Genomic DNA, 14,798 nt, shown 5'->3' with positions numbered 1-14,798 from the left:
TGAGAAGAGATAGATTATACAATAGGGATAGCCAATATTGGAGAAGCATTTCTTTTATTATAAGGAATCTTTCTGTTCCGAAAATTCATCTCTCTTTGTTGAACATCCTTTTTACCACCATCTTTGTTTGAATCTGAATATTTCTGTCTTTCTTTTTTAAGAGGTTTATTTAGCGCAGCTCGATTAAATTTGTCTTTTACGCCATAAATTCTTTATATCAGCCAACATAAAGAATATTTTCAACAGAGTGACAATATTTTTGAAAAATAAAATAAGTGAATATTTTTATAATTATTCTTATAAGTAGATGCATTCTAAGTGAATAATATAATAGCGCCAATATTAAAATATATTTTGTTAGTAGTATGTTGATTCATTCACCACAACAATACATTTTCCCCTAATGATATATCACATCGCTTTCACCTGCTGTGTTGACCAAAAGGGTCAACTGTCACACATGGGCAATGATCATGCGCAATAAAAGGGTTACAGAAAATTAGCCTTGGACCTGCTCCGCTATCCCCCTCCTCTCTACCCAACCTTTCCAAATACTGTTATTGGATGCAGCGAGCGGCCTGTCATGTCAATGGTTGTATGTTTACGCTGTTTTAAAGCATAATATATTTGACAGATAACTTATGAAATTAAATAATATCATCATTGAGTAGTTTCCGAAGCAAAAGTAAGTAATTTTTGTTGATGGATCCTTTAGTATTTTATACAAGTAGTTCACCTTGTATGTTAGCAAACTCGTTTTTCTTTCTTTCTTTCTTTCTTTTTAATTTCCTGTGTGCATTTTAAAAACAATTGTAACCAAAATGTTTATTTCAGATCACGTGAATTATGTAATTATCGCATGTTGTGCTATGAAATGGAAACATTTTGCATTTATTAAATTTTTCGATTGTATATTCTGACATATGCTAATCAGTAGAGCAAGAGTTCCGGCTATGTTTAATTATCACTTTATTAATAATTTATTTTTTAATTTGCATTGCCTGTCTTCCAGTTAATTAAAGCCGTTGCTGCAACCATCAGTTCTTTAAAATATACATTACCCTTGTAATATTATAATTCATAAGTGTTGATTTATATAATTAATTTTTTACCAGTATTTCTTAATATCATTAGATTTTATCTGAGAAATCATTAGAATTTTTCATTTTAATGCAGAATTGGTAGAATCATTTTATTTTTTGAACTTGTTTCTCATATTGTGCATTTCATGAGAGAATAATTTTAATTACAATTGATTTTAGATTGCCTTAAACATGAAATTTAAAGGCATAATGTATTGTTAAAATGTGAGGCATACATTTGGTAATTTTATTTATAAAATAAAGCTTGCATGCATTATTTGTTTTAATAACTTTTAATATCCCTAGTAAGCATTATATTATATTTTGTATTGTATAGTATTTGTGATATTTTACATTATATCATGCCTTGTTATTGTACTACAATCTGTTGGATATTGATAAGATTATTATTTATTTTACATTAGATGCCATTTACTGAATGTGCCATGAGTTTGGTGGTGCTTGGAATGTTTTTTTCTATTGTCTCCTCTTATAGCATTGGTGTGATTGCTGGAGATTTTCCTGTGTTTGGAATAGGGTAATGAATTTTAACATTATTTTATTGATATTGAGATTGTCGTTAAAAAGATTTTTTTTTATTTAAATAAATGTACAACTTATTTAAATCTTCTGAATTTATCAGTAAAAATTAAGTTTAATTTTTAAATGAATTGCTTGTGTTGTAAAGATAATGTTTTATTTATTTTCATCATTATTTTGTATTGCAGTATATAAGCAAAATAACTAAATTTTCTTATTACCATATGGATACTTGCAAATGTAATTATGTCATAGTGAAGTCCATTTCCCATCATATATTATTTCAGATTCTCAAAAATTCTATGCAATTGATTATAAATTTTCATTTTGAAAACTTATTTAACCCTTAAATTTTATGAAATTTTTTTCAACCATCGGAAAGATAACTAATAAGCTGAGGTGCTGAATTCGAAAGCTCTTAATGTATATTAAATAAATTAATACTTTAAATTATACTATTCAAATGTTATTTTCCAGTTTTTATTTCTAAATGAAAATATTTTTTCAGCGATAGTGATGGTTTTATGAAAAGAGCTGTTCCTGTCGTAGGTGACATGTCAGAAATGCCCAGTGATATGAAAGATGCTATACATGGTGTAAAAATGGGTGTTGCTTCAGACATATGTGATAATGCCAAAGTATGTGCCTTTTTATAAATGGGAATTCAAAAATTATTATTAACTGTTTTAGTTTTAAGAGTTTTGTTAAAATAGTTATGCTTAAAATGTATAATTATTACTTTTTCGTGTAATGAATGAATTTTTCCTTAATGTATTTTAATTTAATTTTTCTCCCTTTGATTTATTAAAAGCTTTTCTTGTATTTCTAACATCAGTACACAATATCATTATTCTGTTTGTATGGGATTTAACAAATCATGAGAAAATGAGCCAAATGCAGCAATCTTACACAGCGAAGGTTACATATTGTATATTTCTTGACATATTCATGCTTTATTTATTAAAACTGGCTGTTGTTAAGCTAAAAAATAAAGGGATTATATTTAAGGTACTTGTTTATTTTAATGTTTCCCTGATTTTATTGCTAAGCAACAAAGATATATCGCCAAAATGATTACATTATGCGTAAGAGAGCTTGGTATAATCTGAAGTAAACAGACAGTATTACAAAGTAAACTTGAAAGCCGTGAAAATAGCCAAGTACTATATTTTATTTTTAAAAATTTTCCTTATATTCTTAGAATAAGATTCCATATTGAATTAAGTATATTTTTATTTTGATAAAATGTTAGTATTTGGTTATATTATGACATATAATGTATTTATACTAATGATCTTCTTTTCTAATTGCAGAATAACCTTGCCATTGACTGGGATGGATCACCTCTTAATTATACTTGCTATCATCCTAAAAACCGCTTGCCAATAATTGAAGTGAGATTGTATTCTTATAAAGAAACATTAAATTATTTATAATCGCTTGTGTAGCATGCATAATCATTTAAAGATATTTCATAAATATAATTACAAGCAATTTATTAATAATGAGAAATGACCCTGAAGTGGTTTTGTTTGAAATATAAAAAAATGTAGATAAGCTATGAATTTGCTTTAATGTGGATTTGTATTTTAGCTATGAACTGTATAGAATATTTTTCAAGTTTTATGCGAAGAATTTTTTTTTTATAATGCAAACATGTTTTAAAACAGATGACTTTATTACTGAAGTATAAATATAACAGCACTTTCATTTGATGGAATATAGAAATTGTGAATCATTTTATCACTGTTATGTCAAAATGTTATATGTCAAAGATTGCATGCAGTAAAACGAACAAACAAACATTTTAATGAAATCACTAGTGAACATATAGTAGTTTGTGATAACATACAGCAATCAAGTGCAATAATTTGAGATCAGATGTAGTTGGCATTTAACACATTTAACATATAGCATTTTGATATAACAGTAATTATATTTGAAGATTGTATTTTCTTTTTGATTTCTTTGCCACTTAAAAGAATATTGTTGCTGATAAATTTGGTAATTTTGTATTATAATTTTAACAGTGTTTACCTTTTAAATTAAAATTTTATTGCATAAATATATACAGATTCGTTTATAAATAAAAATGCATTTTTCAGGGTATGAAACCGATTGAAGATTGCAATATTCCTGAAAAATATTATGTGAGTTTTCATTGCTAAAATTTTCTTTTAAAACATTGTTACTAAAAATTCTTTCTTGTTTGCTTAAAGACTAATGTGTAGAATTATTATAGAATTATTTGCAATATATTGTTCCATAACTCAAAATTAGCCTATAAAATTGAGATAAAATTAATTAATAGTATTTGAAATTCGTTGTATCTTTTTATTTAATTTCATATATATGGTGTAGTTAATAGCAAACTTCAGAAAAGATGCGAGGGTTGAATTTTTTTATCTGTATATCATCTAAACCTGTCATAAAGTTTTACTGGCAACGTTGACATTTTTCAAACAATGGCTCTAGAATTCAATATAGGGTATATCAGAATTCATTGTTCAAATTTATTTGAAAGGTAAAAAATAATTAAGAAATTTTATGATGAAAAATCTAGGGGATATTGTCATTTAGTTGTTCAAAATATGACTGATTATTAAGGAAAACAAAACAGTTTAGAAAGTTGTAAAACAGTTTATTCTAGCCACATTAAAACAGAAAGTTGTAAAACAGTTTATTCTAGCCACATTTGTGCTCTATTATAAGAAATGCTTGAATTTCCAATCATTTACTGCATGACATAGTTGTTGCACAACATCAGTGTGTGAACAGCTGGACATTCTGAGGAAATGCTAGGCAATTCCGTGGCAAATGATATGTCTGTTACAAGATCCATATCATTTGCAACCATATATCTATTTTACTTCAGATATAAGAAACCAATTAACAGAACACTGCAAATAATTAAATAAGCCTCAAACTTTTTAGACAAACCTTAAGGTGTGACTTTTTTTTAGTTTTGGTTTATTCTACTTCTAAATTATTCGAATTAAAAGTGATTATAAATGCTTTCTAAACTGTTCTCCCAGTTCAAAATAGATAGTCCAATTTAGATAAATAGTTGTGATCTAGTCTAAACAACTTTTGGACAAAAAAAAAATTATATTTAAGCTAAGTTAGGATTATTTTTAATAAAGTTTAAATATATTTAATTTCCAGGAAATTTATGTTAATAGTTATAACCAATTTCTATTTTTATAACCCATTTTCATTTCGAATATAGAATTTAATTACTATGTCTTCTTAACTTATTTATCCCAATTTATCAATTTTTGATGAATATTGGATTTAGCAAACTTTTTGATATTTTAAATTTTCATGATATAGAATCAAGAGTTATATATAAGGCCAGTTTTGCTTGACTGTATTTGAATTTTTGTAAAAACTTTGTCTTGCATGTTTAGAACATAATAATCATACACCAATTTTTACTGCATTAAATTCAATTTAATTTACTAAAAAAATTTTACTTGTATATTTCAATACAAAACATTATACCTACTCCAGCTTATGTTATTTGGACATTTGTTTTTTTTTTTTTTGTAGTCAAAACATGTTTGTATGAATGAGAAGATTGAATATGATGTACCAATCCCAACCTAGTAAGTAATAATATAATTATTATATCAATAATAATTCCCTTTTCAATCTATTTAAATCAAAACTATCATTTTATCATAAAGTTCATCTTTTCTTTAAAGATAAATTAGTAAATTATTTTTTATGCTTTCAGTGTGATCTGTAACCTTTGTTAATTTAACTTTTTTATTAAATTTTAATAAAAAAGTGTTTATTTACTATAAAAATTAGTTTAACTTAATTTGCTTGCTTTATTTATTTTAAGCCCTTTTTTTTCTCCTTTTTACTTTGAATTGCTATTTCTTTTTCATTCTTTGTAAAAAGAGATATGGTATTACAGAATTAATTCCTACCAGTTTGTATTCATTCAAATTTACTAAAAAATATATTTTATATCATGACTTATCATTATGTTTTAGTGGTAACCATAGACCATTGTGGCCTGTGTATGGAGAATATATATTCGTGCCTCCTCAACGTTGGCTTCATAACTTGGAGGTAAAATAGATTTTTAATTTCAAAAGTAAAAATTTTTTATGTGTTTAATTTCATATTTGTTGAATTAACCAAACATGTAAAATGTTCTGTTCTGTTTCATATTTTGTACTTGATAGAATAATTCCTTATTTTTCATGTATTCCACTTTCATAGATATGTAAACATTTCTTTCTTTCTTTAAAGCATGGTGCTGTTGTGATGTTATATCACCCGTGTGCTGAACCACTTGAAGTTGAAAAATTAAGACAACTAGTTAAAGGTTGTTTGAGAAGACATGTGATCACACCCTATATGTATCTGCCTGCTGATAAGGTGATGTTCCTTTTCATATTATTTCCATATTAACAAAAAATTAAAATTATGGTATTAATTGTATATTTTTGCAAATACTTACAATGTGACTTATTTCTTATTTATTTTTTTCCTAAGCATGTGTAATATATAATTTAAAGGAGAGAAAAAATTAATTAATGAATCAAAGATGGCAATATGAAAATTTCTCATAATGATAGTGCCCTCTTAGGTGTCTTTAATCTTTCACAAAAATTTTCTGCATGCTCTTAATTTCTGCTTGTTTTTGAAGCCTAATCTCCTCTGTATAAGTATCTAATTTTCAAGGATAAAGAAGTTTTGTATATTATACAGAAAAGAAAAACATATCTTGGAATAACATTTTAGCTTTTTATGTTTTTCAAGATAATGATTTATCTTCTACACATACAACAAATTTGAATGTTCAATCTGTTAATCTATCTAGTAATTATGGTATTCTAGAGAATTAAAAATGTATTCTTCTTGGTAAGAAGAGCAAGGAACTACTACAATCCTTTATTCTCTTGTCACCATATCAGGTGAATTTAAGATTTCAGGGTTATCCAAAATCAGGTTATGGCTTCTCAAAATTTATAAAGACACCCCTTTTGAAAACTTTTAATTTTTAATTAAGCAAAATTCTACATTTTTTTAAAAAAAACTTATAAATGTATGATCATTAATCTAAAATTGATTATCTTTATAATCAAAAGCTTATCTTGTGTAAAAAAAAAATCATTTAAAACAAGATTGAAATCAAGACGACTCTACTTTAAAATGTATAATGAAAGTATAAAATTCAAATCTGATGTTTTATCCTGTTAATGAAAATTTCTGTCTTTATCTTGAAAGAGCATTTAAAAAATTATTGATATGTATTTAAATTTTTATTGAATTCAGTATTTTCTTTTTTTAGCCATTAGCATTAGTGACATGGGGATGCAAACTTCAAATGAATCATGTGGATGCAAGTGTTGTTAAAAATTTTATAAAGGTAAATTTCTTTTTTTTCCCTGAAAGAATATCTTTGTTTAAAAAATGATTTAAACATTGTGACATGATTATATAATCATGTTTGTATGAGAAAACATTTGTAGATGCTTTTTCTCGACATATGCACTTATATAATAGTGAACAAAACATATGTTTTCACAAATAATACTAAACTCAAAGTCAAATGCAACAGAACTCATCAGAAATGATTCAAGATATCAATGCAAATTTTTCATTCGCATATAGCAACATAAAAAATCAGTTTCCATATATTTGATTTGTGTATCTTGCGAGTAGTATTTGAATTTGTCTGAAGATTGCTGTGTTTTGGAAAACGTCATACTAACATTATTTAGATACTTTTACATGCGGTTGAATAACAGGAAAACTGAAAGAAGAATAAAAAGTAATTTTCTAGGAAATTTGCCTTTGCTAATTACATTCATTCCAAACTTTGAGCAACATGTCAGAGTTGTAAGGTGTAGTAACTAGTCTAGATTATCCATACTTCATTGCCATGGTAAAAGAAAACTAGCACATAACAGCTATCATATGAGTAACAATGTCAAGAGATTTAAAATAAGATTGCATGCCCTGAGATCTATTGAGCCAAGGAAAACAATTGTGTGGATCTTATATTGATACCACTTAAAATGTGGACCAAAAGAGATAATTCACCCAACAGTGATTGAAAACTTCACAAAGAAAATTGAGAAATAGATACTTAATACTGTAGGCTTCTAAAAATTATCCGTTCCCCCCCCCCTTCATGCATGAGTATACTTTCAGTGTCATTAAACAATTTTTGTGACTGGCCAGTAAGTTTCAAAGACATAATGAAGAATAACTTTCTAGTTTGTATACTGGAATCTTTTGTAATTTACTTGAAAAGTTATTTGGAACAGATTTGCCAAATTTGAGCTGTTATTACTGTAGATTTCTTTTCTCCATGGTATGTGTAGTCAGAAGTTTCAACAAAATACACATCAAGAATGCAACCTAGAATCCTCTATGTCGATCTGAGTGGAGTTATTTTAATTATAACCACTCTATTTGTAAAGTTTCAATCCATAAGCAACATTTTTTTCTCCCATAACATTTGAATCACCTTTTCCTACATATTGCATACCATTTTATGTAAGAGTTATTGGTAATATTGTTACTTCTATATCATTAAAGATGAAAATGAATTAGTGATTAAAAAGTTATTTCTGAATATAGTTTGCTTTGTCATTAACTACTCAAATATAAAAATCTTCAGAGGAAATATTTGTTCACACTACAAGAAATTTAAGATAAGTAGTTCGTTTTTTGACGAAAGTCATAGTTTAGTTTAAAACTGTTCTTCATTAACTTTGTGTTTCTTAAGAAAACATATTGGTTACTTGTTTTGAAATGTATAATCATTTAATCTTTAAAATGTTTAAACCCTTAATTAAATGTCATCTTCAATCTTTTTAAATACAGTACTAATTAGGAGCATTCCGATTGCTGATTGGTTTTGTCACAAAGATCATCATGATTTTTAATAATGTAATTTATTGTTATAATATTTTTTTTAATTAGACTCGAGCCTTGCATGGACCCGAGGCTGAATTGGCAAAGGAAGGACAATATAGATTTAAATTGCTGGATGTTGCCGAAGCCCCTAAAGGATCAAATTATTATGACCGAAAACTATGTCCATCTTCTTAAGAATTCTAATAATTGATGCAAATGTTTTTACACTTACGTTACTTCATAACAGGAAGAAATATGTACATATATCTTGCCATCTTGTTGTGACTTTTACATTTTTTTTTTTTTTACTTAGTTGTACATTTCTTTGTTAATCTTTTATTTAAATTTGTTAAATAGCCATATAATATTTATTTATTTAAATGTTCCTTATCTTTTTATGAAGTTCTCTTACTTAACCTGCTAAGCTAACAAAATTCAACTAAACCTTTCATTTGATGTTTGGAAAAAAGAATGCAACTTTTCCTTTTTCTAAATACTCTTATAATATAATATTGTTCAGATTAGATATTTCAAAATATTTACTTACACAGTTTTTAACTTTTAATCTAAAGCACCACAAATGTATGTAATATTTAAAAAAAAAACACATTAAATATGTTTAATAAATCTGTTATTATATTGGAAACATAGTTATTTAAAATATATATTCTTGAATATTTTAAGATTTGTTAGAAAAAAAAATTGACATACAAATTATTAAAACAGATCTTTAAATACTTTTTTTTTAATTAAGGAAGCACTACGATATGACAATTTTCAATTTCTGTATGTCTCTGAACAAACCTAGTCATACTTTTCCTTATAGCAAGTACTCAATTGCATGTATAAAGATTTTTTTTTCTTTGTATATTATGCTAAAAATAGCTTAAATACTTTACCTTTGTTATTTTTACATTTCCATCAAAGTATTTATATTTTTTATTGTTATTTTTATTTTATAAATCTAAAAAAAGTATATCTTTTCTGGAATATGGAGATCAAAAAGAAATGCTAAATTTGGTAGTTCCTTCTTTAATATACTTGATTCTGATATGTTATATATTTCTTCTGATGGAATATTCAGAGAAAAAGAGGAATGAGTATGTTTTAAAATCCAATATTCTGATTGTTTAATTTGGGCATTATAACTACTTCAACAATTTGTTACTTACTTTATATATATTAATATTTTGTTTGTTTATATTCTCTTTAATATTGAACAAAAAGAAAATTTCACATTTACACGAGCTTTAATTTGCCATTTTTATTTGTGCTTAATTTTACTTCAAACATTCCTGTTATCCTTAATTGTATTTTCAAATATGATTCAAATTGTTTTAAATAAAAGTTTGAAATTTATTTGAGCATTAATTTATTTACATAAATACATTCATCTTATTTGAGTACCATACAATCATTGCTGTTATTAAACACTTACTGGCGAGTTTATGATATTTGAGAACAAAAAAGTAATGTCATCACCGCTTGAAGTTAATAAAAAATCCTGAAACATAAAAAAAGCATTAAGTGATATTTAAAATTCAATTCATGTTTGTAATAAGACAAAATAAATAGGAAGGAACTTACTGTTGCATTGCTGTTATTTATAGGCCCTTTTGTATGTTGCCAATTCACTAATTCTTCCATTCCAATATTCTTCAAAAGAAAACATTTTACTAAACCATATCTCAATTGTAGTATTTATAAAACATTAATTTATTCATTCCATTCTTCACTTTATTTACAATTAAGGATTTTCAGTCAGCCAGCATATTTCTGAGCAAAACCCATTTTTAGAATTAGGGAAAAAAATTCTTGGTTAAGGAGAGGGAGAATTGGCAGTTTGGTAATAATCTACAATTTGTGATATTTTAAGAAAATAATAAAAAAGCTTTTTGCAAAATCATTTCAAAATCGAGTCTTAAGTTTAATCACACTAATTTTAACATCAAATTAGATTTTTTTTTAAAATTGGGAAATGTGGCTTTCTATTTTAATGCAGCCCAAATTAAATGCTTTAATATTTACTGAGGTACATTGTTATTAAACCTGGTAAACAAAATTAAAAATTATTTTCCCCTTGTATCTTGAATAATTTAAATATATAACTTTTTTTTTGAAGATAAATTCTTCAGAATACGATTAATACATTGTAATATTTATATTTAAAAGATATATTATTCTTATTCAGATGCTGTTTATCTTAGTATTGGCAAAATTGTCAACGTGGCGATAGAAAAAAGTCAGTCTTGTTATTCAGATAGGGATGTGTCGAAATTTTATTTTGCAATATCACTCGAAATGAAAAGGTAGAGGGTTAACTTTAAAGACAAGTTAACTAAGAGGTTAAATTTAATTGAGGGTTTTTTGTTTTTTTTTGTTCCCTCATAGAGAATGTAGATTAAAGTAGAATTTTAATTTCTCTCAAAAATGGAATTGAGATTATCTTTAATAACACACTTTGAAGTCATGAGCTTTTATGTGAAACAAAAAATGTTGAAAATGAAACAGTGGTTTGGATTGGGCTGGATCATTAATTTTTCTTGTTATTTTAAATATATAATTAGTAACAATTTATTTCAGAAAGCTTTAATAGAATTCCGTTAAATCAAACAAATGTATTTATTATATTAATTTTTGATTAATTATTAATTAATTTTAACTGCATTTCAGGTATACATTATTGTGAGAAATTATGCTTTGAAACGTTTTGTTAAATCATAAAATGTGTACTTACATGAGATAGAGATTTGGGTGAGTTTTCCTTCTCAAGACCACAGTCCTCCAGTTCATTAGAGTTCAAACAATCACAATCTATTAAGTCATGGGTAACGCATTGACTATCTTCATGAAATGTAAATAAATCCTAAAAAGCATTTGTTGTTGGAGTAAAATGGATATAATTATCAATATTGTATATTTCATTATTTCTTATTACCATTTTAAAATTCGTATACTTTGATAAAATCATATTTTTATTAAAAAGGACAAGAACCATCACACATTTTGTAGATCAAGTTGGGAAAAAAATCTTCATTATATAATTCCTTGGCTTTTATTCAAAAGAAAAGAAATAGTTAAAATGGAAAAAAATGAGCAGCTGTTTGGAGAAAAGAATTTAGCCTGCAATTCATCTTATATTTAGTCATTACTCATTGTAAGATTTTGATCGAGGATTATATATATAATGAACTTGAAGTGCAAAGTATTTTATTGAATTAATGATCCAGTTTGAAAGTGTATTTAATTCTGATACTTTTACCAGAGATACATACAAATTCCTGCCCAATAATCTGATGTGATCATGAACTAGAATATCTAAATTTTTAGTCCAAAATATTAAGTATCTTTTATTTTTCAAAAGTCATGTGTTAGCTACAATAGCAGAATTTTAATTCATACATGTTACAGTTAATGTGATTAATTGATTGTTATTGATAATAATCAATAAATGTAATTTAACATAATGAATAAGTTTTATCAATAACTAATCATTATTACTATCTCACTGATCGTAATATATAACTGAAGCAGCTAAGTCAACAGTTCTAAATGTCCACAAATTGTTTATAACAATAAGCTTATTTTGAGAAAATTCTCACTTTTAATTCTTCACGAGAAAACTTTAGTTTGTCCTTTGTGCTTGGGTTAAGTACTGATCCGCTGAGGCATTGCTTTGAAACTTGGCGCTGATAAATCTTTTCTTCAATTGTTCCCTTAAAAATAATATACACTACATTAAAAATATAGAAAGTTGTGCAAACATTTAAAGTTAAAAAACAATTTAAATTTCAGAAAGAAAAAAAACTAACAGAAAAAGTCATTAAAATCCATAAAAAAATTTTTTATGAGTATTAAAAGAATTTTATAATACATTTACTTAGAAAGCTTAAAGAAAATAATAACTGAGAAATAAAAAATAACCACATATTTATTTTCATGCAGTAAGCAACCTTGGACAAAAATCATTGGAATATGAAGAATCAAAGCTTTAACAAAGGAAACAGGGAGACCACTAGGATACATACATATATATAGAAGAAAATAGATATACTTCACAAAAAGGTAACACAACAGAATTTAAATTTTTAAAAGCAATGAATTTGTTTGAAATATGAATATTTTAAGTCTGAAAAACTGCTATCAATGAAAAACCCAGGAAAACTGAAATAACTCAAACTTTTAGATCACTCATCCAAATATGAAATTATCGTTAATCAACTTACAGTTGTAATTAATCTATAAATGTAGACCGAATGTTTTTGTCCGTCCCTCCAGATACGTGCCATAGCTTGCAAATCATTTGCTGGGTTCCAGTCAATATCATATAACACAATTCGAGATGCACCAATTAAATTGAAGCCAACACCTCCTGCTTTTGAGCTCAGCAAAAATATATCTATTAAAATAATAATATAAAATATTAGTTAACTATCATATGAGTGTTTCCAAAAACTATCAAATCGATATTAAACCTAATAAGAGAATAATATGTCTTAAATTATACTTTAATATATTTTAAAATTATTAAGTAGAAATGAAAGCATATGTACTAATTTAAAATACTAAAACTTAGGTAGTTTATCAATATTTGATAAAATTTATTCTTAGTATACAATTTTAAACGGTACATCAAAAAGGGAAAAAAATCCTTCAATATTCAGAAAATATAATATTTAATTTAAAAATCAAATATATAACAACATAAAGTGGATAGTATCATTTAATTATCAATAAACTTACGATATTTAGTATATGAACGATTAAAAGTATCTACTAATTCCTGCCTTGATGAAGTATTGGTAGATCCATCCAGTCTAAGATAAAGATAATTTTTTCTTTTACACAATTCTTCAATAATGTTTAGAGTCTGAAAGAAAAAATAAGCACTTCTAATTTAATAACAAAACAAATAAAATTTGGTTGTTAAAACTGAAATGTATACGATAAACTTTTGACAAATTAATATGTGGATAAATTTATTTGAATGAATTTGTTTTCAAATAATTAAAAATCAGTAATCTTAACTTATAATTTTGTCATAATTCCCTTATATTTTTTGAAATCTATGTATATGAAGTTATGCAATATGAACAAATACTATATAATCTAAGTAATTACTATATAACAAATATTTAATAACACAATGAAAATAATGTTTAAATTGTAACTAAAATTAATAATTTTTAAATAAAATGTTTAAAGTATAGTATGTGATTAATTAAGGATGAGAAAGAATAAGAAGTAAAAATTAAAAGAAAAATCCCAAACCTTCGTAAATCCTGAAACTATGACAATTTTTTCTTTCTTTGGATAGGAAAAGAATGCTTTTAGCATATTTTCTAAAACTTTCATTTTTCCAGAATCTGATGGTAAAGACTGATAATTGTTGGGAAATACTGATTCAATACAATTCAGAATATGATGCTGCAAAAATAATGATAATAATAATTATATTAAATGAAGGGAAAAGATTGAGCTGTCTTGTTTTAAACAGAAATTAGAAAAATGTTTAGTGTAAGCTTCACATAATAATATTAAATGTTGGATAAAAAGGTAATGATGCATATTTTTATACTTTAACTATGCAATGTAATAAAGACAAAAAATGAATCCAAACAGATTTTTACAAAATAAAAAAGAAAATAAAAATAACATACAGAATATTATTTTTATTATAAAACTGAAATACAATATAAATATAAAATGCACACACATTACAAATTTTGAAAAAAAAAAAAAAAGTAACATTGTATAAGTGACACTTTATATGCAAGTTCTTCCTTTTTACAAATAATATATTATAAGAATGTCCAAAACATTTATCTATAAGTAGCCACTGTCTTTTAGTGAAGTTTGAAGGAATCATTAATGGTGGATTAGCAATAACTAAAAACATTTTTAATCTATAACTCCTTTATAGTTAGTGCACTTTATAAAATAAAATGAATTATTTAAATAACTACCTTACTAAAATAACAGAATAAGGAAAAATTTAAGGAAAGGATATGTTGTATCAAAGTTATTATCAGGGAAAGAAATAAGTAATCAACGAAGTAAACGAGAGGCGATACTCTAAAATTAACTTTCATTTGCTTTATAGGATTTTAAATCTTCGGATATAAAATAATTATAATTAGAATAAACATAATTTTATGCATAAAAAATTGAATAAATTACTTCACAATCCTTAAGAAGATAAGATATTGATCACAAATTCTGTTAAAAATTAACTTCTCTAATTATTAATAAAATTTTAAAATTTTCTAAATGTTACATATTTTTTAC

At 25.4% G+C, this 14,798-nt stretch overlaps 2 protein-coding genes across 3 annotated transcripts in view; one reads left to right on the top strand and one right to left on the bottom strand.

Moving 5' to 3' along the window:
* Positions 1-1,046: 1,046 nt before the first annotated feature.
* LOC129966527 (uncharacterized) lies at positions 1,047-9,809 on the top strand. Its single transcript, XM_056080966.1, has 10 exons — positions 1,047-1,065; positions 1,508-1,620; positions 2,131-2,260; positions 2,936-3,016; positions 3,728-3,772; positions 5,175-5,230; positions 5,627-5,705; positions 5,889-6,017; positions 6,934-7,011; positions 8,577-9,809. Exons 2-10 carry the CDS (start codon positions 1,508-1,510, stop codon positions 8,703-8,705), a joined length of 840 nt encoding a protein of 279 aa, XP_055936941.1. The 5' UTR covers positions 1,047-1,065; the 3' UTR covers positions 8,706-9,809.
* A 36-nt stretch (positions 9,810-9,845) lies between these two features.
* The window catches only part of LOC129966526 (DNA repair and recombination protein RAD54B-like), a 28,806-nt gene continuing 23,853 nt past the window's right edge, over positions 9,846-14,798 (bottom strand). The window contains exons 15-21 of one of the 2 annotated variants that reach the window (XM_056080964.1): positions 13,782-13,937; positions 13,254-13,380; positions 12,737-12,909; positions 12,113-12,226; positions 11,248-11,376; positions 10,098-10,166; positions 9,846-10,014 (exon numbers count right to left, since the gene is read on the bottom strand). In XM_056080964.1, the coding sequence (XP_055936939.1) occupies positions 9,937-10,014; positions 10,098-10,166; positions 11,248-11,376; positions 12,113-12,226; positions 12,737-12,909; positions 13,254-13,380; positions 13,782-13,937 (846 nt within the window). In that variant the 3' untranslated portion in view covers positions 9,846-9,936. The remainder of the gene's footprint in view (positions 10,015-10,097; positions 10,167-11,247; positions 11,377-12,112; positions 12,227-12,736; positions 12,910-13,253; positions 13,381-13,781; positions 13,938-14,798) is intronic. The other variant, XM_056080963.1, reaches the window with a different exon arrangement.

The sequence above is a fragment of the Argiope bruennichi genome, chromosome 4 (genome assembly GCF_947563725.1).
Source record: "Argiope bruennichi chromosome 4, qqArgBrue1.1, whole genome shotgun sequence".
Classification (NCBI taxonomy): Eukaryota; Metazoa; Arthropoda; class Arachnida; order Araneae; family Araneidae; genus Argiope; species Argiope bruennichi.
This window is presented reverse-complemented; position numbering and strand designations above follow the sequence as displayed.